The 23,587-nt window shown below is 45.7% G+C and overlaps 1 protein-coding gene across 1 annotated transcript in view; it reads left to right on the top strand.

Moving 5' to 3' along the window:
* Lmx1a (LIM homeobox transcription factor 1 alpha) overlaps positions 1–21,392 on the top strand; it is a 147,180-nt gene extending 125,788 nt beyond the window's left edge. Inside the window, exons 6-10 of the mRNA XM_087906317.1 lie at positions 11,290–11,462; positions 12,661–12,738; positions 14,291–14,360; positions 17,184–17,354; positions 19,323–21,392. Of these exons, the coding sequence (XP_087762443.1) occupies positions 11,290–11,462; positions 12,661–12,738; positions 14,291–14,360; positions 17,184–17,354; positions 19,323–19,483 (653 nt within the window). The 3' untranslated portion in view covers positions 19,484–21,392. The remainder of the gene's footprint in view (positions 1–11,289; positions 11,463–12,660; positions 12,739–14,290; positions 14,361–17,183; positions 17,355–19,322) is intronic.
* The last annotated feature ends 2,195 nt before the right edge of the window (positions 21,393–23,587 follow it).

Genomic DNA, 23,587 nt, shown 5'->3' with positions numbered 1-23,587 from the left:
CTGAAGATTCGGCTGAGATAATTAAAAATAGACACAGGTCTCAGCTTGAGAGTTGTGATTGCTCCTGCCTCCTCAGAACTCCGAACCAGACCTTTGTGCGCAGGCAACGGTGCAGTGGGAGAAGGAAAAGAGAGAACATTATAGATCCATCACCCTGAGGATGACATCTTTTTTTTCTGACAAATTTTACATGCTCTCCAGATACATAAATTTATACAACAGATATCTCAAATTAAACATTTACTACTAATAAATCATAAGAAGTTTATTTTAAGCAACTTTTGGCATAGATGCAATCTTATCATTTATTAAAGACAATAGCAAATTTTCATAGAAATGAGATAGATGCAGTTACTTATATGTACATAAAAAATTGAGGTATGGCTGAGAGTTAGATACTTCAGGACATGGAGCCTCTTCAGTTTTGCGGAATTGGTATATATTTTGATTTTATAATTGTCAGTGCTGAGAATGCTATTTCACATAAATATAAACTACAAAATGTCAGAATGTTTTTAGGGCTATATTAGAAATTCTGTCCTAACCCCAAGTCAAAATTCAATTAATAATTTTTTCCCTGACACTCAAGGCAGCAACCAAGCAACAATTTTTTAAAAAGCAAACATTTTAAGAATACAATCCAAATATATACTAATTTGATTCACCTTGAGAAATGATGGTTGGGAAATATTACAGGTCCTTATTTTCCACAGTCAAACCACTGCTTTGAAAAGACAAAGCAGTTTTATATACAAAACGTTTTATATACAAGAAAGATGTTGCAAGTCACAGTGTTTGACAGTCTTGAATCTGGGTGTTATGTTCCAGGAAATACTCACTGGCGTGTGCAGTGACAAGTATTCATGTTGTATCTTTAGAACCAAAACTGTCTTTGGGAAAAATGGGGGCAAACTGTCAGAAATGTGCCTGATTCATCCATTCTAAGTTTGATCTTTAGTTAATATTTTGTCTGTTATCCATTCAGAAACCCATTATTGTTGTCAAACTTCTCATGACACCCCCATGTGTGTGACCATACTTCACAGTGCTGAAGGTCTGTGATTCTCCAAGTGTGATTCCTGACCTAGCATAGTGGCACCCCTGCTGTAAGGAGGCTGCTTGTTCATTCCGGCCACCCAGAAACAAAATAACCACACAGAAACTGTATTAATTAAATCACTGCTTGGCCCATTAGCTCTAACTTCTTGTTGGCTAGCTCTTACATATTAATTTAACCCATTTCTAGTAATCTGTGTATCGCCACGATGCTGTGGCTTACTGGGTAAAGTTCCTGGCATCTGTCTCCAGCAGGGCTACATGGCTTCTCCCTCAACTCTGCCTCCTTTTTCCCAGAAATCAGTTTAGTTTTCCCCACCTAGCTCTGTTCTACCCTATCAGGTCAAGCCAGTTTCTTTATTCATTAACCAATAAAAGCAACACATAGACAGAAGGACCACCCGCACCATACCCCAGTTTAGTTAGAACTAGAACTAGGCTAGTCCAAGACCCACTGAACTAAAACCCCAGGGACTAGCCCAGAAGTCTGTTTTACCCAGCCCTGCAGGTGCTTCTAAAGCATGTCCAACTCTGATAACACTCTTCTAGGCTTTAGATTGTTATTGTAGGGATCTCAGGATTGGATAAACAGGAGTTTTTTTTATCTAGCCTAGGTTTCAGCAACAAATTCTGTGCTTTATAATTAATAGTAAGACTGGGAAGAAATGTGGTAACAGTAGAAATTGAAAACTAATTGATGAAGTAGAGTGTTGTGATGGTGATGTTGGCAATAGTTACCCGCAAATCAAGACTATTATAATACACCCAATTTCACTCAAGGGCACAATCACAGATCCTCTCTAGAGGGTGGTAACAGAGCTTGTTGCATACAATTATACTCAGTATATTTGTAACGTAGGGAAAGCTGTCCTGCAAAAAAAAAAAAAGTCTATGTTATTTCCACCCAGTCTTGCCTTTTCATCTATAGGTAACATTGTCTGTTGAAAGCCCTCAGTTACTAAGGATTGTAGCATGAATTCTAATTGATCTTAATAATAAAAACTTAGAGTCAGCTATCGGGGCAAAAGCTGAAGGATCAGAGAAGCAGAGCAGTCAGTCACCAGAAAGTTCTTTCCTCTACCAATGCTCAGACCAAAGAGGGGCTCCTGTCACTACATATCCTCAGACTGAATGCTCTCTCTATGAAACCTCAGAATACATACCAGACTGAATCCTCAGACTGCATCTGAGCTCCTGTCTTCTAATACCTCTCTCCGCCCGGCCATATCACTCCTGTCTCCACCTCCCTAGTGCTGGGATAAAAGGCATGTGGTCCCAAGTACTGGGATCACCATTGTGTGAGATCTGTTTCTCTTTTAGACAGATTCAATCTCATGTAGCCCAGGGTAGCCTTGAACTCACAGAGAACCATCTGCCTCTATCTTCATAGTGCTGGGATTAAAGGTATGTGGCCTGTATGGCTAATGAGTTACTTAGCTCTGCACTTCAGGTCAGCTTTATTTGTTAGATTACAACAAAATATCACTACAAAAGATAGCCTAGCCAGCCAGGATCAAGGGCTCTTCTGCCTGTAAGCTGACCCTGGAGAATGTGTGATCTGTTTCACATAGGCTGGACCAGAAATCACAACACCACACCTGTTCTCCAGGGTTGCCATCCCTCTCTGTTTATTTCCATTCGCTCTTCTTCATGTCCTCCCTTACTCTCCATATCCCTCATAATATAATGCTCTACTTTCCCATGACTTTCTTCTCCTGTGCAACATAGCTAGGTGGGTACTGATACGATGGTAGAGCGTCCTTGGCATTAATAACAGTGCGAAGGAAAGATTGAGGCTGAAGGTCATGTGGCATAAGTGTCATCCTCACTGAACCTCAGTGATGGAAGTAGCTAATGAATCCCTGCTCTTTGAAGGTGGCCTGGAGTCTGAGGGCCTCTGCTCACCTTTCCAAAACAGGAGAGGGTCTGCTCAGAGCTAGGGTGTATTGAGCCTTGCATGACTAGGCTCTGTGTTAAAATCCACAGTGCATTTAACTAAAGAGATCCGTCCTCTTTTTGTCCAACGTGCTTCCTAGTGGGTCCCTGGGCCCCAACACAAAGTATGAACCTTACTTTCATTATGAGCATGATGAGATGTGTGTGTGTGTGTGTGTGTGTGTGTGTGTGTGTGTGAGAGAGAGAGAGAGAGAGAGAGAGAGAGAGAGCGAGAGAGAGAGAGAGAGAGAGAGAGAGAGAGAATTTTCTCTGTAATTTTCTTTTGCAGTTATTGAAATGAACTCCATAGACGACGTGTAGTCTTACTATGTCAAAAGGATAGATGCTCCCGAGCCTCTAAATTCTAGCCTATTAGCTAACTCTCCTGAACTCCCTAACCACCTAGGAGACTGTAGTTCTTGTTTTCTTTTCTTTTTCTTTCTTTTTTTTTTTTTATTAACTTGAAGGAATCATTAACCCTTTGTTCTCCAGCCTTGCCTGTAAACAATTTAATTTCTCCCAGGCAGCTCACCCTCCCGAAGCCTACTAATTAGTGCAATAACATTGGGCTGCGGCAAAGAGCCGTGGTGCTCGGGCCCATGAAGTCACTTGCTAAATCAGGGCAAGCACACTCGTCTTATTAATATAAGCTAATCGGATGTCATGCATATCACACCCTGTGCCTGGTGACCACTGGGCAGCTGGACTAATGAGCTTTTATCTAGACTGAGCCGTGAGCCTCAAGCAACTGAATTAACTTGTTATGAGCTTCACAGCCTCCCCCTTGGAGGCTGGCCAGATGAAAACAGAACAAGTTACAGGCTTTGTTTAGGACGTGTATCCGTGTTTGATCTGAGCGCGTTGCTGCTTAGGCTCGGGAACCTTCGGACACTGCAGGCATCACAACTAACGTTTCTACTCCTTCTTAGCAGCAGTTTGGATTGCATGTGGCTCATGCAACTCTGCTTTGGCATAGATGAGAAGAAGGAGAAAAATTCAGAGAAGGAGGTGTGTGCGTGCGCGCGTGCATGCACGCACGTGTATGCAGGAAAGAAGCAGGATAGCCGTGGGCCTAATGACTATTCAAATGTGCAATTCAGCAGTACTTTTCACCATTCAGGCCAACACCATCCTGTGTCTCTTCACATCTCCCAAGCACAAGGTCACTCTTCATGAGCACCAGCCTGCCGAGGAAGGCAGGACAGGCATCCAGCTGTGGCTAGCAGCCAGAACTTAGGAACACAGACACGGCTCCCCTTTGGGGCCTGCCTGTAAGTCTGAGCAGGATGCCCTGGCTCTGACCCGCCTGGCCCCTCCTCCTAGCCTGGCACAGATCCTCCATCTGCAGTGGACATCTCTGAACAAAGGTGTCTTTCTTGGAACAGCCTACCTACAGCCTCACTCAGAAGTCCAGCTTGGCTTTTGTCTGCTCTGTTCCTTAGGCTCCTGGAGCTGATTGGAAGGCTTCTTTGGGCTTGGCTGAAAGGTGGTGTGGGGAGGAAGGAAAGAGTGCAGAGTGAGGTGAGGATTTATGTGAGCTCTGTCCCTTCGGGACTGAAAAGAATGGCTTCTAGGAGGAGCATGGGTAGACGTCCACTCTCCAGGGGAAGCCTCCCTCTTAGGTCTTTTCTTTCCTCATCCAATATTAATAGCTAGACGCTGCCCACAGTTGTCCAGCACCTGACATTTTGTAATCAGGAGGCATCTTTGGGTCCTCACAGTAGCCCAAAGAGTCCTGAAAGGCAGGAAGATATGTGTGTGTGGTGGTGGGGGGAGCGTTAGACAGAAGAAAGAGACTCCCGCTGTGTCTCAAGCAAGAGATCACCCCACCCCTCCTGAGTTTCACTTCAGTAACCTGGAGAAATGATACTGACGCAATCCTGCCTCATACAAGGGTAGCAGAAACAGGGAAACAGTTCAGTTGTAAAAGGATGTGTAAAGTACTTTAAGACTGTCTTGTAGGGGAAGGAATTGGACCTTGGGATCAGAGGAGTTTTTATCCAGTGGTTTCCATCTGAGTAGCAAAATTAGGCATGAAACTGCCGTTTCCTTCGTGGTCTGAGTTCCTCTGCACCACGTCTTGTGTGCCCCTGAACCAAAGAACCGAGCTTCAGGTCCATGGAGACAAAGCATTAGGCCTCTCGTGGGGGCCTGCTGCCCCGGTCCTGTGTGTGTGGTGGCAGGTTCCGGAACCTCTCTGAGACTGGTTCTTTTGCAGTTGGGATGGGAGTTTTTTGCTGTTTGAATGGCAATGAAGCATATATTCTGGAGAGGAGGGTGGGAGTGGAACTGGTGCTTGATGGGTGGACGTGTTCTGATTACAAAATAGATGCTGCGTGACTTGATGCGGCCATCACACATGTGTGCCGTAATCCAGAGGCTAATGTCTGTGCTTTCCCTGGGCCACAGGACCCCGTATCCTAAGGTTTCTCCATTTGCTGTGGCAGGGGAACCCCCACCTGCTACACCCATTCCTCCTCGATGCTGAGTACACCATCTCTCTGCCAGTAAACCCCAGACAACCCCCCCACTCCCTATCCCTCTCCCTGGGGTGAGATGTGCAGCCTCCATCCAAGGTTGAGAGGCCCCCTACACATTGCTGCTATCTTCCCTCTAGTTCCCAGCATGCTGAGCTCTTTGGGAACACCTGCTTCCCCTCCCCCTCCTCCCCCGCAGACTTTCTTCATCTGCTCACATCTCCTTTTTCCTAAATACATTTTTTATTTCCAGCTTTGGCCGTGGATGAGGACCTTAACCACTTACTATTCTATATTCTCATCCCTCCAGCTTTCATAACTCATTGTCCCATTCCTTGAGACCAAGGGAGCATCCCCCTCTTCTTGTTTCCCCTCCTAGTGCACGTGACAGCGCTGGAGGGGCAGAGGTGCGCAAGGAGAGCTTACGCCAGGAGCTGCTCTTCCACGTGAATGCCTGCCTTCCCTACCACTAAACTGTTTGCTCCCTTGATTTCCTCCCTCTCGTCCACCTGGAAACCCCTGATGAGCTTTTGTCTTATTCGTTCTCTGCAATCATGCAGCCTTCTGGAGACCCTTTGCTCTCTGAGCCTTTCTGGGTGCTGAGTCTCCCCCCCACCCCACCCTCAGAGCACAAGTCAAATCCTCCTCACCTCCTCTGTGTCTCAGTTTGACTCTGTGTTACTCACAAGGCTGATTAACTGACTTGAGGTCATCATTTAATGAAAAAGTTCTCAGTCAAGTCAATCTCTCTCTCTTTTCCCTCCTGCTCCCCTCGTGTGTGTGTGTGTGTGTGTGTGTGTGTGTGTGTGTGTGTGTGTGTGTATGGCCGGTGGGCCTGAGGAGTCCATCTGTCTCTGCATCCTCAGTACTGGCATCGCTAGTGTGAGTCATAAATGTGGATTCAGAGGGCTTGAACTCAGGTTCTGATACTTAGCAAGGTGAGCGATTTGCCAATTGAGCCATCACCCCAATTTCCAGTCAGATCATTTGTTTTTTTTCCCTGGTGTCAATTGAGCGCTCCTCAAAGAACCGTGCATCCAGCAATTTGAGAGCAGTAGCTGTATGGACTCTGTGGGTCGGAAGACCAGCAACTCTTGCCTCTTGGAATCTCCACGCTGTTTTGAGTTCATTCTATCCCGAGACGACCACTGTTGTTCTCAAGAAGGATGAAATTCCAATCCCATACAGTGCTAGGCAGTGGCTGAAATAGCTCCCTATATATCCCGTCATCGTAAATCCCTCCCTGACTTCTCCCCCCACCCCGCTCCCTCTACCTACAACAGATCCCAGGGCCTTCCTCCACTCCCCCAGCCTGGGAGACATTTATAAGGCTCATCACTGAGGAAACACCGGGGCCTTTTCTTGTCTCCCCCACTTCTAGCGCGAAGATCTTTTGTCCCCCTCCCTCACTCTCACCTCCTGGACCAAGGTCAGTTATCTTATACCCTGTTTATGGGCTGTTGGGATTTTTCCAACAACCTGAAATGAATCTGCAAGGCCCCACAGGTAGTGCTGCTTCGTCGTCTGGCCATAAAGCACGGCTGGCTCTTTCATCTGCGATTGCTTATGTCATAAATGAGTGGGCAGAAAGATGGTGGGGAAACAGCACCCCTCCAACCAGCCCAGACTTAAAAAAGGTTGGGGGTGGGTGGGTAGAAAGCCCCGAGAAACATGTTCAGACTCTGTGCCAAGCCAATTCATTTTCCTCTGGTAGGCTGTACAGAGAGACTTAATCTCTGGGCTTCCCCCACTAAGCGTCAGATTTATGCTGTGCTTGTGTCTAAATGGCCTCCAGGGATGCTGACATTTGTTGTTGGGGAGCTGAGAGTGGTGTTCCTTTCATCTCTGCTGAGGGGTGTCACCTTAAATTATGAGGGATAGCTCCAGCCTACATCTGGGTGTGGGAGGCTCTGGCAATGAAAGACGCCTGCTCCGCTTTGCTGTTGGGAGCTTTTCTGCCATCTTCTGCTTCCTGCTACTCCAGCCGGCTCTGGGAGAAATATTTCACACTGCACATTCTCATGGAGAAGACTGTGGGGTCTGTCAAGGCTGCCCTGCAGAAAGAGGGGAGGGAAGGGCCTCACTGAATGTCCCAGAGGAGCTCAGAGCATCTCCAAGAAAGTCACAAGAACATCCCAGGCTCCAAGTATTCACAGACAGTAACAGGAAGTGGTTGAAGGACAGGAATGGGCCTCTCCTGCGACTCTCCCTCTTTAGCGTCTGACTCACCTAGACCTGCCAGGACAACTGGAAATCCATACTGGAGACTTTCATGTAGCAACATCCCAGTTAAAAAGTATGCTTATTATTGTCCATAGCAGAGAATTTATCAGATCCTACTAACTCTTTCCTGCTTGGTATACCAGATAAATGTTCTTCTTAGCCCAGAGTCCGGGCCCAGGAGAATGGGGCATGGATACAGGATGCAGATGTTCAAATGGAGAGGCAGGAGGTCAGTTGAGACCTAGAACAAAGGTCACTAAACTGAACCACACAGACTATATTTGGCCTGGTATCTGTTGTGGAAATGCAGGTCGACTGGACACAGCTATGCCCATTCTTGTGGCCTCTTTCTGTCCTTGGGCTATGGCGTGGCTCTAGGAGACTGGTGATAGAGAGTGGCATGTGAACCAAGACTGAAGGATTTAGACTAAAGGCAAAGACTGAAGGATTTACTCTCAGAAATTTCCCAGAGGATGTTTGGAGACTCCTGTGGAGGGAGAATGGGGCCCTGTAGACACAATGCCACACTGGTTTCCTGGAGAGAACGGGGCATCCATGGACCACAATTGTTATTTTAGATTTCACATTTTCATTAGTTATAGGATCCAAAGTTCCAATATCTATTTGCATTAAACTTCATGAGGAACAACTATAAAGAATCAGACTTCCTTTTGCAAGACAACTGCAGACACCACTGGTGGAAGACTGGCCTCTGAAGACCTTCCAATTTCATTTTAAAGCACACTTGATGCTGACGATGCCTGGGTTCGCATTTACAGCACCAGTCTGCAGACTCTTTCCTAGCTGCCTGCCTTCCAGAGGAGCTGCATGCCACTTGGCCTGGGATGTCAGTCATTCCCATTTCCATAAGAGTGTCACTGAAGGATTTCTCATACCAAAATCCCTCTTTACCCTTAGCAGGGGTTGAGGGAGTCTTTGACCTGTATTAAGGCCTTGCGGCGGTGAATATATATGGACATGACTTTCTTTTTCTTCTTTTAGCCTCTTGGGAGGATCATCTTATTTTACTGAGGCGTTTGCTTTCAATGTTTATTTTCTTCTAACTATTCTGCAAACCCCCTAGGATTGCCCTGAAAACCCTGTGCACAGCTATGACTAAGATCAAGTACAACATCACCCCTGGGAGAGAGCAGCTTCACAGCCGAAGGAGAGACAAGAGCATCATTCTCCTCATGAGGACTCCAGTGCTAATGCTCCTTGATCTCCCAGGGCCTTTTATTTGTACTTTTTCTGGGGAGCAAGGCATAAAGAGAATATAACCTTTCTACAGCATATGTTATGCATTGCCTGTGTGCTGGGGTCATGTGAGCTTCTCTGTACATAGCGTCAGTGCTTCTGGGACACCCACAGGGTGGATGTTACTGTCATCAGCATGTAGTGGAGGAAACCAGCTGGGGGATTGAGGACATGATATGACTAGCAAAGGGCTGGGAAGGGGCGAGAGTGTCTGCCTACCTCTGCTGCCTTTCGGTTCAGGGGATTCACAACTGACTGCCCTTCACATCCAAGTGGCATGTTCTGACTGTCTATAGAAAGAGAAAAATATTAATATAATATTTTTATATTAATTATTATATATTATATATTAATATATTATACTCCTTAATATAAAAGAAATCTTTGGCTCTGGTAGAGTTCCAATTTAGAATTCAGTTCATATCAAACTATCATGTCCAAAGAAACAGTGTGTGTGCCATGTAACCACAGGATATGTCTTGTGGGCCTTTTAAAAGCAGCCAGAGGGACCACAGCAGGGCAAGCCCACGAGAGAGGTTTTCACTGCAAGGAGGGTGGGACTCATCCTAAGACCCAGAGATAATAGAGGGTCTCCTTAGGAGAGCTTGAATCTTCAATTCCCAGTGGCTCCTAACACACAAAGTGAAAAGACGTTCACCATGGCATTTCTTAGACCCTAGAAATACCGTCTAAACCTCTGAGAAATGCCTGTATGAGAGACTTCTACTTTGGGCATTATATGTCATTGTCAATTGTATATTCTGTGAGGGCTCAGCTCTAAACGGGACATCTTAATCAACTGCCCTCCTGCTCAGCCAAGGCTCAGGAAACATACGGAGGTAGAAAGAATGTGGGAGCCAAAGGATGTGGAAAGTCCTATGAGATGTTGTCTTCTGGACATGATATAGCTATTGTACTTATGAATTCATAGAGCCTGTACAGGATCTATACAAGATCAAGCCAGTCAAGAGTCTAGCATATACAGGGAGGGAACTTACTTGGCTCTACCTTGATGGAATTCTTCTTTGGAGGTGTGGCTACTGGTAGGTTGCCCATGCTCGGGTAGATGATCCCACACCCATGAACCTATGGAAAGCACTAAATGGACTGAGTGAATTAAAATATAAGAAAACATGAAGTTAGGCAGTAGGTATGTGTGAAAATATCTAGGGGCAGTTGGAGGGAAAATGGAGGTGGATATGATTATTTTTCCTTGTATATATATATGGAATTCTTAAAGAATAAACATTAAGAGAAAATACTTACCCCTTTATTTCTTACCTGCTAATTGAGTTGAAGTAATTCACATACTTTTCTTAGGGAGCTGCTTGTTTTATAGACCAGAAATTTTGATGAATTATTAGTGTTACCTGGTCATTTCCAGTCATCTGTGCCTATAGATAACATTATGCTCATTTTTGATGGCCCCGTAAACAGTAATATTTTCCACCTCCTTAGTTAAAAATTAAGTAGGTAAAATTTTGGGCATAGTTCTAGGAAGTTTTGTCTGAGTCCTTCATTTAGGTCTAGTTTTGAAAACTGACATCAAGGAAATCACTGATGTGGGATTCTTCTCTGTATGCTGTGAATACCATTGGTGAATACAGAAACTGCCTTGGCCTGTTGATAGGGCAGAACTTAGGTAGGTGGGGAAAACTAAACTGAATGCTGGGAGAGAGGAGGCAGAGTTAAGGAGAAGCCATGGAGCTGCTGCTGGAGACAGACACACTGAAACTTTGCTGGTAGGCCATGATCTTGTGGTGATGCACAGATTAATGGAGATGAGTTAAACTAAGATGTAAGAGTTAGCAAATAAGAAGCTATAGCTGATGGGCCAAGCAGTGATTTAAATAATATGGTTCTGTGTGATTATTTCGGGAGTCTAGGCAGCCAGAAAAAGGACAAGTGGCCCCTCCCACAGCAAATCACACTGGGTATTGGCTATACTCTGAACAGCGTTTTGAATGCCTTACTAATACAGGCCCATTTTATCTCCACATTAGTTCCATGGAAGCAGGCTCTCTTGTGTCATGATTCTTCCCATGAAAAATGGAGTCCCAGTTGATTAGCTTGCTTCAGGCCCCACAGCTGATAAGTGCGCAGCCAGCACAGCATGCTGTGATAAGCATGATGACTGTGGACTTTCTGCTCTTGCCTCTGAGCTTTAGAAGTGTTTTCTTAGCCTCTTTCAGGAAGCTTTTAGATCAGCACCACACAGATTCTTGCACTCATACCTAAAGCCATCTTGGGACTGTGGCATCCCAGAGCTTATTATGGAGCAACACCCAGCTCCATGAGGTACGTCTAATGACTGGAAATACTGTTCTCTGCTTCTTTTTAGGAAAAAGTGATGATGAAGAGAGTCTTTGCAAGTCAGCCCATGGGGCAGGGAAAGGAACGTCAGAGGACGGCAAAGACCACAAGCGACCCAAACGTCCCAGAACCATCTTGACAACCCAGCAGAGGAGAGCATTCAAGGCCTCATTTGAAGTGTCCTCCAAGCCCTGCAGAAAGGTATACGAAGGGGAGAAGAGAGCAAGGTGCCTTCATCTGTGTGCAGCTGGACTCCCCTGTGATGCTAGAGGATGGTGGGGGGGCCTGAGTCTGTGGTGTGATCATGAACCCTGCAGGAGGCTCCAGGGATAGCTAAACTATGGCCTGGGAAGGAATGGAATTTTCCCCAACTTCCTGTGAGCGTGCCAACTCCCCAGGACCCTAACTCCTTTTATTTCATGAAGAACCACAAGGAACAATCAATAGTAATTAAATTATTATGATAATAAGTACTAGTTGTGATATAAACAAGATGCCTTAACAAAGAATATAAAAATACAGTATCTTGCAAGATACGCTTTTTGTGGACAAATCTTGACTTAGTCTCCTTGGGGATTCCCTGGGTAGCTGTTTGTTCCTTCCAATGATATCTTCAACTGAATGACTGTGCTCTAACTTTTCTCTCGCCTGTCGATGAGGACCTGGGTTGTATTTGTCTGGGGTTGTTACAAATAGGATCCCTGTAAACATTTATATAAAGTTGCTCATTGGCTTAATGAAATCATATTTTTATTTTATGCCATATTCAGAGGAGAGCAATCTAAGACTGGTAGGGCAGTTCTGTTGTCCATCACTTGGGTCCCAGCAGTTGCTCCAGCTGGCTGCATTTTCCCAGCCACCATGGCGGAGATGGCAGAAATAGAGGGCAAGTACCTGCCATTTATAGTCCCTCTGGGAAGAGCTCACTAAGGAAAATAGTGAACACGAATATTCACAAGGCACACAGAGTTACTCGGAAGCAGAAAGACAACCTTAAAAATTTAAGTCAATGACAAGATAAGAGGACACAAAAGAATCATTTGTTCCTGCAAAGAGAATTTCCACTTTAGTTCTCCTTAAGTGGTTTAAAACATACAAAGTCAACTCCAAAAGACCACATGAAGCCCTAATGTCAGAGTGTGAGAGTCCCCAAGTGCCCCCTGGGAATGCACATCTGAATGCACGAGCATTTCTTTTCAGTCTTTACCTTGTGAAAGATGCCTTCTCTACCAGAGAGGAAGCTCAAGCTTGTGTTTAGGTAGATTTGAACATTAATCACAAACAAGTCTCTGCTTAAGACTGGGACATGTGCCTCACCCTGCACCGCCCAGGAAATGTCCTGCCTTCTACTCTGGGAAGCCAGTGTGTGTTTTACACTCACGTGTTCAATTTCTTCCAGGTGAGGGAGACTCTGGCTGCGGAGACAGGCCTGAGCGTCCGTGTGGTTCAGGTGTGGTTCCAGAACCAGAGAGCCAAGGTAATCCGCTACCCACCTTCACCTGTCTTTGTCTTGCTAGAGTCCTCCAGCAACAGCAGGCGGACCCTGGGCCTGCTGTCAGCCTCTCTGAGCTAACTTAAAGGCAAAGTAGCTCTCTTGACTGAAAACTTCTGCCACCAACAATTACTTCAGCCAAAGTGGCCCTGCAGAAGGGAAAAAGGAAGTATTTGTGTTAGCAAAATGGCTTTTGTCGTGGCAGGTGGAGTGAATGTCTTCACTCCCATCTTGCTAACTCTGGTCACACTACCTTACTGTCCTGGGTAACAATCAAGTCTTGGGTATTTTCTTTCTGATTCTAACAATACACATGTCCTGGCCTGTTTCTCATAATCTTGGTTTTATCCATCCATCCATACTTCCTTCTTTCCTTCCTTCCTTCTCTCCTTATTTCCCCCCTCTTCCTTCCTTTCTTTCTTGTGTGTGCATATTCACACATGTACATGCATGTGGATGTGTGCATATGCACAGAAGCCAGACAGTAGTTCCCAGGACAGTAGTTCACCTTGGTCTTGTTCTTTGGAATTGAGTCTCTCACTGGGACCTGGAGTTCCTCAATTAGCCTAGTCTTGGGGTCCAGGTGCCCTGAGGCACTCTCTGTGTCTCCATTCCTCAGCACTGGGTTTACACAGTGCACACCAATGCCCCTGACCTTTTGCTCGAGTTCTTGAAAACTGAGCTCAGGTCCTACACTGGCACAGAGCTATCTTCTCAGTCCTTAGAGGGTGAGAAATTACGCTCCTCAGTAAGTCATAATTCTGCAACGAAATTCCTCAGAAATGCTCATCTGGTGATGTGTCACGATTCCAGCGGCAGAAGACATTATTGGGCAGTGAGTGTGTGAGTGCTGATGGGCTGTGGATTCATGAAGCAGGAGCACACTGAAGGCTCTGGAGAATTTTATGACTAAACAGTTTATTTTATAACCTATTATCACACACACACTCAACTCACCTATTAAGATCTCACCGAATGGCAGTGTTTCCCAGAGCCCACGTTGAGAAACATTGGGTGAAAACAACTGGGTGAAACTGTTGCTTTGGTGGACAAGCTTCTGTCATAGAGTGCAGATCTCACATGGTGCCTCAAACACAGAGCCCGCAGATGGGAAGCAGGCAAAAGAGTATCTGGAATCATCCCATGTCCCACCCATTGGGCAGGTCATGCTCCACACCTATCTGAGAGTGTGAAACACACATCCACATATTGACTGCCTCACATGAAGCAGTTCTGAAGCAAACAGCATGTGGCCTGTCCTGGAAAGAAGGCCCTGTTTCCGAGAAGCCTGGTTGTGCCGCATTTCTCTGCCCACTGTATTCCTGCTGCTGCGAAGTAGCAGAGCCCTGGACGCTACGTGTCTGAGTCATGGTGCCACACCTGATGTGTGGACGGATTAAACGCAGGGGGTTGCCCCTTCTCCTTTAGGAGCAGTCCTCTCACCAAAGGGGAAAGGTCACACCCTTTCTGTTCTCCCTTCTCATGTGGACCCACCCCGGGCCTCTGACCTCTAATCCTGTGGTCCTTTCCTCATCAGATGAAGAAGCTGGCCCGGCGGCAGCAGCAACAGCAGCAGGATCAGCAGAACACTCAGAGGCTGAGTTCTGGTAAGCTCTTCCCAGCCAGTCCTCACTGCAGTTCAGGTCTCTCCTACCTGAGGTCTTCAACTGAGGTGCTCTGAGCAACTTATCCCTGATCAGTGACATGCCCCTATGCACCTGTTTGAGAGACGATGATTTAGGTAAAGACCGGGTTGAAGGTAACTTGTAAGAATGTTGAGGGCACCTGAGCTGCAGATCCAGAGAAGTTGATTGACAGTGGCAAAGCCCCTGATCTGGACTTTGCAAGTGTCAGGACCATGTGCAAAATCAAAGGCATGTCCAGTTTCTCTGCTCACCCAGTCCTCCTCATTCAAAGCGAATCCATTACTGAAAGACACTGCTGGCTTGGTCCTTCTGCTAGCTTTCCATCACTGTGATAAAGTTCTTGAGACAGTCAACTTAAAAGGAATAAATGTTTATTGGAGCTCATGATTCCCAGGATCTCAGTGGTGGTATAATATTCTCTTTAGGGTCCAGCACTAAAGCAGTCACCTAGTCTCAACATCTTGAGCAGCCATGGGTCTCTTTCCTTCACTGCCATTCACTATAGAGAAGGGCTTCTGATGATGGTTGAGAATAGTATTTGCCTGTGAGGACAAACGAATACTTGGCCTGCAGTCTGGTGCCATATCAGTTTCGCTAAAGAACAGTAGTAAGTTTCCCAGTAGGGCCTAAGACCTCCTCAGCTTGTTTGGTTTTCAGTAGGCTCATAGTATCAGGTATGCATTTTTCCCAGGGCCGTGAGCCTCAACTGCAATCCATTGTTGCACCAGCAGGCACATCTTGCTTGGCAGATTGGCTTCATGGTTTGTAGGATTTACCACTGGGTAAGAGCAGTGATGAGTCGTCCTCCCCCCCCAGCAGACTACACAGCACCTCCCAGCATGGTGAGAACTGTACAGCAGGGAAGAAGCTTCCAGATGATTTCCAGCTCAATTTCTTTACATCTTGGGTATATGGTGCCTTCTGCAATAGGGTCTTATCATCTACTTCTGAGGACAACCAAGAGAAATAGCAAGAACTTCTACTACCTGGGGAGCCTCTGAGGCCTCCCTGACCCAGAGAATGTGCCCCATACCTGGCAGTGGAATTCTTGTTTGCTAAACAATGGCTTCTAGGAGCAGCCAATCCGAGCCGTGTAGGGTATCTCAGTAGGCTTCCATGTGGTTTTCTCACAAATATTCCATTTTGATTAATCGTTTGTGGCCTCCCATCTTCCCCATCCCTGACCCGCATCCCCGCTTAAACCTTTCTATCTCAGTATATCTCTTTCCTATCCCCTGTCCTCTAATTCGTCCACTTCCCTTAAAGAAGCCTTCCTCCCCTGTCAGCGCTATTCTCGTTTCTGAATTTCTACCCATGCTCTGAGTTAAACACACAGATATAAATGTTCCGAGTTTAGATCACCTATGAGAGAGAACGTGATATTTGTATTTCTGGGCCTGGGTTACCTCAGTCTGTATAGTCTTTTCTGTTTCCATCCATTTACCTGCACATTTTATCATCCCATTTACCAGTATTTGTACCAGATAAATAGTACTACACAGAAAAGCTGGGTCAGCAGTTGCTGGGGAAGGGTGAGCATCACGTTGAGTAGGAGTCTTGAATTCTGTTCTCAGCTCTACCCCACTACAAATTTATTCGCTCTGGAACCGACCCATCTTCCATGGAATTGTGCCTTAGGATGCATGCTTCCCTAGAGAAGAGTAATCATGCCTGCTCTCTATGTCACATAGGGTCTCTGAAGCCTTCACAGGCATACAGGTGACTTGGCAAGAGGCATGCCAATCAATCCCATGTAGACCAACAAAGTTGGGAGAACACCGCACCAGGTCATCATGAAAACGCAGTGCTAAGGACTCTGCTGAAGGACTTCCCAGGGCAGCTGCTAGGGTAGATTTCAGGAAAGCCAGAACTAGTGGGAAATATCGCTGGGAGTTCATAGAGTCGTGCTCATACTGAGGACGAGGAGGCAGGAAGGATTTGCCCTTTTCATAAACATCTGCACACAAGCGAAGTGGGCTGCAATTGCAGAGCATACCAACTTTCACAGGGTTTTTATAGCAGCCCTGTGAGGTCACATAATCTAGTCTCATGAGTCTCTCTCGACTGATGAACTTGTAACAGGTTATTTCAAGAAAGATGCTTAGATCCATCCTCTCAAGTGGCTGCCAAACCTATATAGTGTCCTAAAGTTTGGCTTCCCAGTCCCCATTTCTGTCCTTCACTGTCTTGGCCTCTGCTGGGCACAGGATGAGAAAGACAGATGCCACCCCATCCCTTTCTAGTTGGTAAGTAAGAAAAGCAGGGCCCAGGAAAGTAAAATTATATAGACACAATCACCCAGTTTGCTGTCACAAGCCTCAAAGTTGGTCTTCCATGATTCCTACAGACTACTGTTTCTGCCCTTTGGTAATCATCTCCAGCATAGAATAGGGGGAATGAGAGTGTGACCTCCAAAGCCAGGTCATAAGGGATGTGGTGGGTCCTCTCAGCCCCACCTTCTCAAAACAGATTACATACATGAAATTGTTGAAGAAAGTAAAGAAATAAAAAGACAGATTCTACTCAGCCTCTACCAACTCAGAATACACTGTATACAAGAATGAGATCGTCAAACAACAGATTAAATAATAAATAAATAAGTAAGTAAGTAAGTAAATGGAATAGCGTGTTGTTTTCTGACTTGAGTTCTCTTGAGTCACGGCTCTGGGAATAGCAGGCTGCCATGGCATGAGAACCAGGAACACTGGGCACCTGGTAGTGCAGTCTTTTGTGGGTAGCAGGGATGCCAGTTGAAAATGATCTGTCTCCTTTTTGGTCCCGCAGCCCAGACAAACGGCGGTGGGAGTGCGGGAATGGAAGGAATCATGAACCCCTACACTGCCATGCCCACCCCACAGCAGCTGCTGGCCATTGAGCAGAGTGTCTACAATGCTGACCCATTCCGACAGGGTCTCACTCCACCCCAGATGCCTGGAGATCACATGCACCCCTATGGTAAGAGAGACTCAGTATCCATGGGTTCCCTCTCAATTTGCTTGTGTGGGCTTCTCATTTTCCTTAAATATATCCACACTGGTCCCAAATACTTGCTGAATCACCAAATAAGAATAAATGTCCCACGAAATATTTCTGGCAACGTCTGCTGGGTACAAAAGTTTCCCCTGCACACTCTTTGGTGACCCTCCCATGTATCGGCTTTTCTGGGGCTCCTTTGTTGAACCTTTTCTTGTCCACTTTGCCACGTAAAACAGTGTTCAAGGGATATGACCTGGGGACTCTAGTGGGATGGAGTGAGTGAGTTGAAGGCTCTAAGATGTTGCATTTTTACATTAAGAAGGGCAGTGATCAGGCTGGAGAGATGATTCAGTGATCAAGAGCACTGACTGTTCTTCCGAAGGACCTCGGTTCACTTCCCAGTACCCACGTGGCTGCTCACAATTGTCTGTAACTCTAGTTCCAGTGGACATACATGCAGGCAAAATTCCAATGTACATAAAAAGTAATTTTTTAAAAGAAGGATAGTGGTATATACAATATGTAACTTAGCATGTGAAGCAATGCGCCATAAGTTACCCTGATGAATATACAATAAAGTTTGGTTCAGCAATTCTGTAAAACTTGGTATAAGAGACATAAGGTGCACACCCTTTGCCAACTTCTTTTCCTTAATATGTTTGTTTCTATGGTCAGGAGTGTGACTCCATGAGTACAATGCTTTCTGCACATACATGAGGACATGAGCTCAAATCCCCAGCACCCATGTTAATATCAGACATGGCTACCCATATTCATAGCCCTCAGTGTTTGAAGGACAGAAGCAGGTGGATACCTGGAGCTTGCTGGTCAGGCTGTCTCGCCAAATTTGTGACCTTCAAAGATAATATAGAGAGCTACAGAGGAAGATATATAGCATGGCCTTTACATGCACATGCTCACACGTGTGTGTCTAACACATATTAACATATACAAGCACATATATCACATACATACACATGCAACAGAAATGTCTCGTTAAAATACCCTGTACTTTCCTATGTCACAGATTAAGCAAACACTTACTGAGGTGTGGCCTTTGGAGACCCTTAGTGACCAATCTCAGGAACATTCTAGGTCTGTATGTGTGTCCCCAGTGACGTCCATCTTTTTTCCTCCTTGAAGACATATGCTGCATTTGAGACATTTCCTGTCACACAGGAGAGTAGGGCAGAATGAGGCTTTGTTTGCTTGCTCATTTTGCAAATCCTTCCTTATGCTTTATAACTTTTAGCAGAATAAACAATTAAAACTCAATGGTAAGCTTTAGGTGCTTACTTCTGCCTCTCCTGTTGATTTGAAGAATAGGTACACCCTACCAGGCCTCCCAGGTTGCGAATTTCGGATTGCAGTGTTACCTCAGCTGTGACAAGAGTGACATCCTGGTCCCTCTTCCCAGGGTACAAATCAGTTGAGACCAGGGGGCCTAATCTTCCCTTGCTGTGAGCACAAACCTGGGAAGATGGGGGGGCTTGTTACCCTCCTGCTGCCTGAAAGGACCAATGTTATCAGCAAGATCAGAACGTCACTTGGAGAATCCATATTTGTTCCTTACCATATGTCCTTGAAGAGACCTTTGGGAGGCCAAGGACCTGCAGAATCCCTGTCTGTGTCCCTCCAGCCTTTGGTGATGAGTTTTTGCATGCCCCACATTTACTATATGGACACCCTCACTGTACATAGCTTAACTCATGTGACTTTATACTTACCTAACTTTGAGCATGAGCTCTCTATAAGACTCCAGACCCTAGCATTATGATGCTAAGACTTTTTTCTATGTAGTTGTCCCCATACCATACCTCAAGACTTAGTAGGTTCTCATCCTCAGGATGTGTTCAGGCAACACTTGTTGAGTTCAGCTGAATTTCCTAACACATAAGAGTGTTACTTCTTCCAGACTCTCATGCCCATGTTTCATTTTCATTTCAGGTGCTGAACCTCTTTTCCATGACCTGGATAGTGATGACACTTCCCTCAGTAACCTGGGCGACTGCTTCCTAGCCACAACAGAAGCCGGGCCCCTGCAGTCCAGAGTGGGAAACCCCATTGACCATCTGTACTCCATGCAGAATTCCTATTTCACCTCTTGAGTCTTCTAGAATTTCGTGACTGGGCTCCCATATGGAACAACCATACTGTGTGAGGGGTTGCTGACTTTAGGCTGGGGAGGCCAGAGAAGAGATGGGCTGGGGAGGGAGGCTTGTTGGGGATGCTGTTGTGTAATGACATGGTGTAGCTCAGCATTTCCAAAGACTGGATACGTTATGGATCACATAGTTTAATGTTTCTAATAAGAATCTTAGTGTTAGATATGAAGATGTGTTTATCATTAAGGACAGGGACTTTTAATATAGACATTCTCAAGCAAGCTAGATACCTAGGGATTCCTAACAGCTTCCCACCATTGTGGAGAAGTGCTTGTCAAGAGGTGCCGTATTTCTCTTCATCTACACACCAATAGACAGACAGATAGATGTGTGTGTGTGTGCGTGTGTGTGAGTGTGTAACCTTTCATACTTTATCATCAGAGTTTATCCCTAATTATAACAGACACCAGCTGTACAGCAAAAGTAACTTTATTTTCAGTGTGAACTGTATTTAAGGAAATGCTTGATGCACTTAAGTTATAAAATGAGATAATTTACTTTTATAAACTTTATCTTTAGTTTGGAGAGACTGACTCATCGGCAGGGCAGAGAGGGCTGCTCCACCCTAGCCCCGTAGCTTTGAGTGCTTGAGTGCTCGTTCTGTTCTCAGAGCATCACTGAGGTCTAGAAAACAACGCCATGTGGCTGGTAGCACTCTGGAGTGGACTCTCGCTCATTCTGGCATTGAGTCCCTCGGCCTGAGTGGAACAGAGCAAGCCCTGACCACGATTTTAGGTTTGTTGGCATGTGGTGGTTGGGCAGCATCAGCAAGGTTGTTTCTACCCCCAGACTCAGCCTCAATGAGTGTGGATGAAGTTGATAGCCACACCTACCTCCCTCTCTATGAGTGTGGATGAGGTGGATGCCACACCTACCTCCCTGGGGACACTGAGGCTCCATCCAGGACATGATCAGGGTTTAGACTTAAATCTGATATGACTTAAAATATAGCCTGATCATGTACCTGATGATAGAGGACACCTGGGACTACAGAATAGAAAGTTCCTGCACCCCAAGTCCTACCCCTCGGCATAGCCCACATGGCAGAGGCACAGCTCCAAAGGGTGGAGAGAAAAACTCCGTCTGAGAAGGTGGGAGAGGCGTGGTGGATGGAATTCTAGAGCAAGTGTTGACTTGCACACCTTCTTTTTGTTTGTTTGTTTTTACTTTTTAAAAGGTCATTTAAAAATGACTGTATGCACCCAGAAAGCCTGAATTACTTGTGATCTCTGTTTGCCTCTTTCTTGAAGGCTCATAGTCTAGAAAGTCTGTGTATAGACAGCCTCATGGAGCTTATAGAGCAGAGAGGACCAGGCAGGTAACCAGGGCTCTTCCCTTCAACTCACTTTGATGACCTTGAGTACAAGAAGACCCAGCAAGCCATTGACACAGGGACAGTTCCTTGCCCTGAAATCCAATTATGGTGCTAGGATGGGGTCTTCTGTGTTAGGATCCTCCTGGGAAAACAGAGTGAGTTACGGGGAAGACAGAAGGACTCCACTGAGAGGGGCTGTGACAGGCATGGCCCCATGCTTGGGGACATCGTCAGAGCCTTGAACATACCCACGTACCCACGTCACTCTCTGCAAGACCAGAGGAAGCATGTCCCTTAGTGGTAGAGTCTGTGTTGTGTGATTTTTTGTGCTCTTCTTTCTAATTTATGCAAACCATCAGGAACCCCGAACCAGTCTGTTGAGTGAGGATGAGGCAGGTGCAGGTGGCACCCACCAAAAGTGTCTGTGTTGCCGATTGGTTTGAGAATGTAGCAGATATTATGTGACTGAAAACAGAGATCCTTAATTCTACTCTTTAATGACATACCGAGATGAAATTAAAAACCTCTTACAAATGACCTGTGGCTTATTCTGGGGAGAAGGGTGGGCATGGAACCAGGGAAACATGGGAGTTTCTTTGGCAAAGCTATGGGGGACGTGCTGTGGTGAAACTTTGAATAATGAGAAGAGTGGCTGTAGTCAAACCTAGAGGAAGGGTTCTACAGCCTCTTGCTAAGATGGACAAGGTCCTTATGTTTTACCCTCCCCCATAAAGGAGGTTCTAGAAACATTCCATCATCACTCTACAGCTCCCATGTGGTAGAGATTGCAACATGCACTATGTGATATCAGTTTGGGATTAGCATGAAGGCGTGCTGAAGAAGCAAGAATTGTTGTGCAGAGCTGGAGAAAAATGCCTACCACAACACAAGAGCAGAGCAGTGGCCAGTGTGGCTCCTCGATCGAGTCTCCTAGAGTTCTCAGCAATTTTGCATTTAAGTTTTCACTAACATGGAAGAGAGTTTGGGTTAAAAAGATCCCTCTCTCTAGCGCACTGAGAAGGCTTTGCTCATGGCTCCCAAGCTTTCCCTGGGGATCGGCTATCTCCGACTTTTGTTCTTCTCTCCTTCCAACTCTGAGCGTGTTCAGATCTAAGTTTCCCTTGAACAAGGTACTTGACTCTGCAGAGCTGATAGAGTGACAAGTGAGGTACTTGTCACTATCCTCAGAGAGAAGAGGGCACTGACTATGGCATACAGAGCCCTTTTCCTGACAATGGGAGCATGGTAAGGAGTGGATTGATTGGTCTCAGGACTTGATCGATGTTGAGTGGCTTATGGAAATCTCAGGCCATGTTTGAAGAAAATGGAGAAGACACTGACTCACCTGAGCTGAAGAGGATCTTCTTTGCCTCTCTCCAGATGCTTCTTTGCTAAATCTCAATGCAGTTATCACTTAATTCAAGGCAGATGTGTAGAGAACGGCTCATGTTGTATGAGAGGCATGTAGAAAAAAATTTTAATATTGAAAGAGTGTTAACAACCACTCCCCACCCCCCAAAATACATAGGAGTTATCAGTGCTTTGGAGATTTCTCTTGTCATCTCCAGGGACCTGCATGGGGACAGGGTGGTAGGAGATGGGAGGCTGGGGTCAGAGTGAAGAACCAGCAGCCTGATCAGGAGAAATGAGTTGACTTAATTCCGATCAAAATGGGAAGGAAGTGGAATTAGCCTGTCAGTTCCAAACTCAAAGACAAAATAAAGTCCAACTGAAATCATATAACATCTCTCTCTCTCCCTCCCTCCCTCCTTCCCCCTCTCCAAAATAAGATGAAAACCCAATATGGTTTACCTTCAATAAAACAGTTCTACAAAGAGTTACAATTAAATCAAAACCGAATGGACACACTGTGTCCCTGATTCTTGCTTCCAGCAGTACAACCTTATTCCAGTGACAGGAAGGGGTAAATCATCTTTAGGGGGCTCAAGATAAGGCTTTGGGATTTTTATACTTGAAAACATAGTCTTTCTGAACACGTGGAGAAATTTGTATTGCCTGGGAAACGCCCTGCGCTTGACTCCAAGATGGACTCTCAACCTTCTTCTCTTCATCAATAAAATGTGACCATTGACACTGGTCTGTCTGTGAAAAACAAAAGCAACAAATACATATGAGGTCTGTGGACTCTGCCATGCTGCGCTCCAGTATTTAGTCTTTTTTTTTTTAAAGTAATTTTATTAAATTATAAAAGTTTCCATTTACGCCCCTCTTCCCAACACCCTCCCACTTCCCCCCTCCCTCTCCTCCTCCCTCTTTGTCCCTAAGGGCAGTCAGGGTTTCCTGCCCTGTGGGAAGTGAATGTGGCCGGATTCTCTGAATGTGGCTGGCCTGGAGTCTTTCTGAGAAGCCATTGACAATGATACTGGGACTAGTTTCCTCTGCATATACTGGATTTTTGGGATCCAGTCTGTTTGGATATTCACCTTCCTGGACCTGGAGGGAGGGGGGAGGAACTTGAACTTCCAGTATTTAGTCTTATAGGGCGCGTGTGAGTCAATCACTTGGGAAGCTTCCTGGCTGTATGAGCAGTTCTTTGCTTCTTTGCTCTGTGAAAGGTTTTGCTTTCTACTCCTCAGTTCTCACGAAGGAGTGGCTGTTCCAGAGAAGGACAGATACAATCGGTCAGGATGAAAATGACCTCTGTCCCCTGTCAGCAGCTGCAGTCACTAAAGACACTGCCTGATGGACCTCCCAGCATCCCTCCAGGGCAG

The sequence above is a fragment of the Myodes glareolus genome, chromosome 5 (genome assembly GCF_982192425.1).
Source record: "Myodes glareolus chromosome 5, mMyoGla1.1, whole genome shotgun sequence".
Classification (NCBI taxonomy): domain Eukaryota; kingdom Metazoa; phylum Chordata; class Mammalia; order Rodentia; family Cricetidae; genus Myodes; species Myodes glareolus.
The sequence above is the reverse complement of the archived record's forward strand: the minus strand, read 5'-3'. Positions and strand labels throughout refer to the sequence as shown.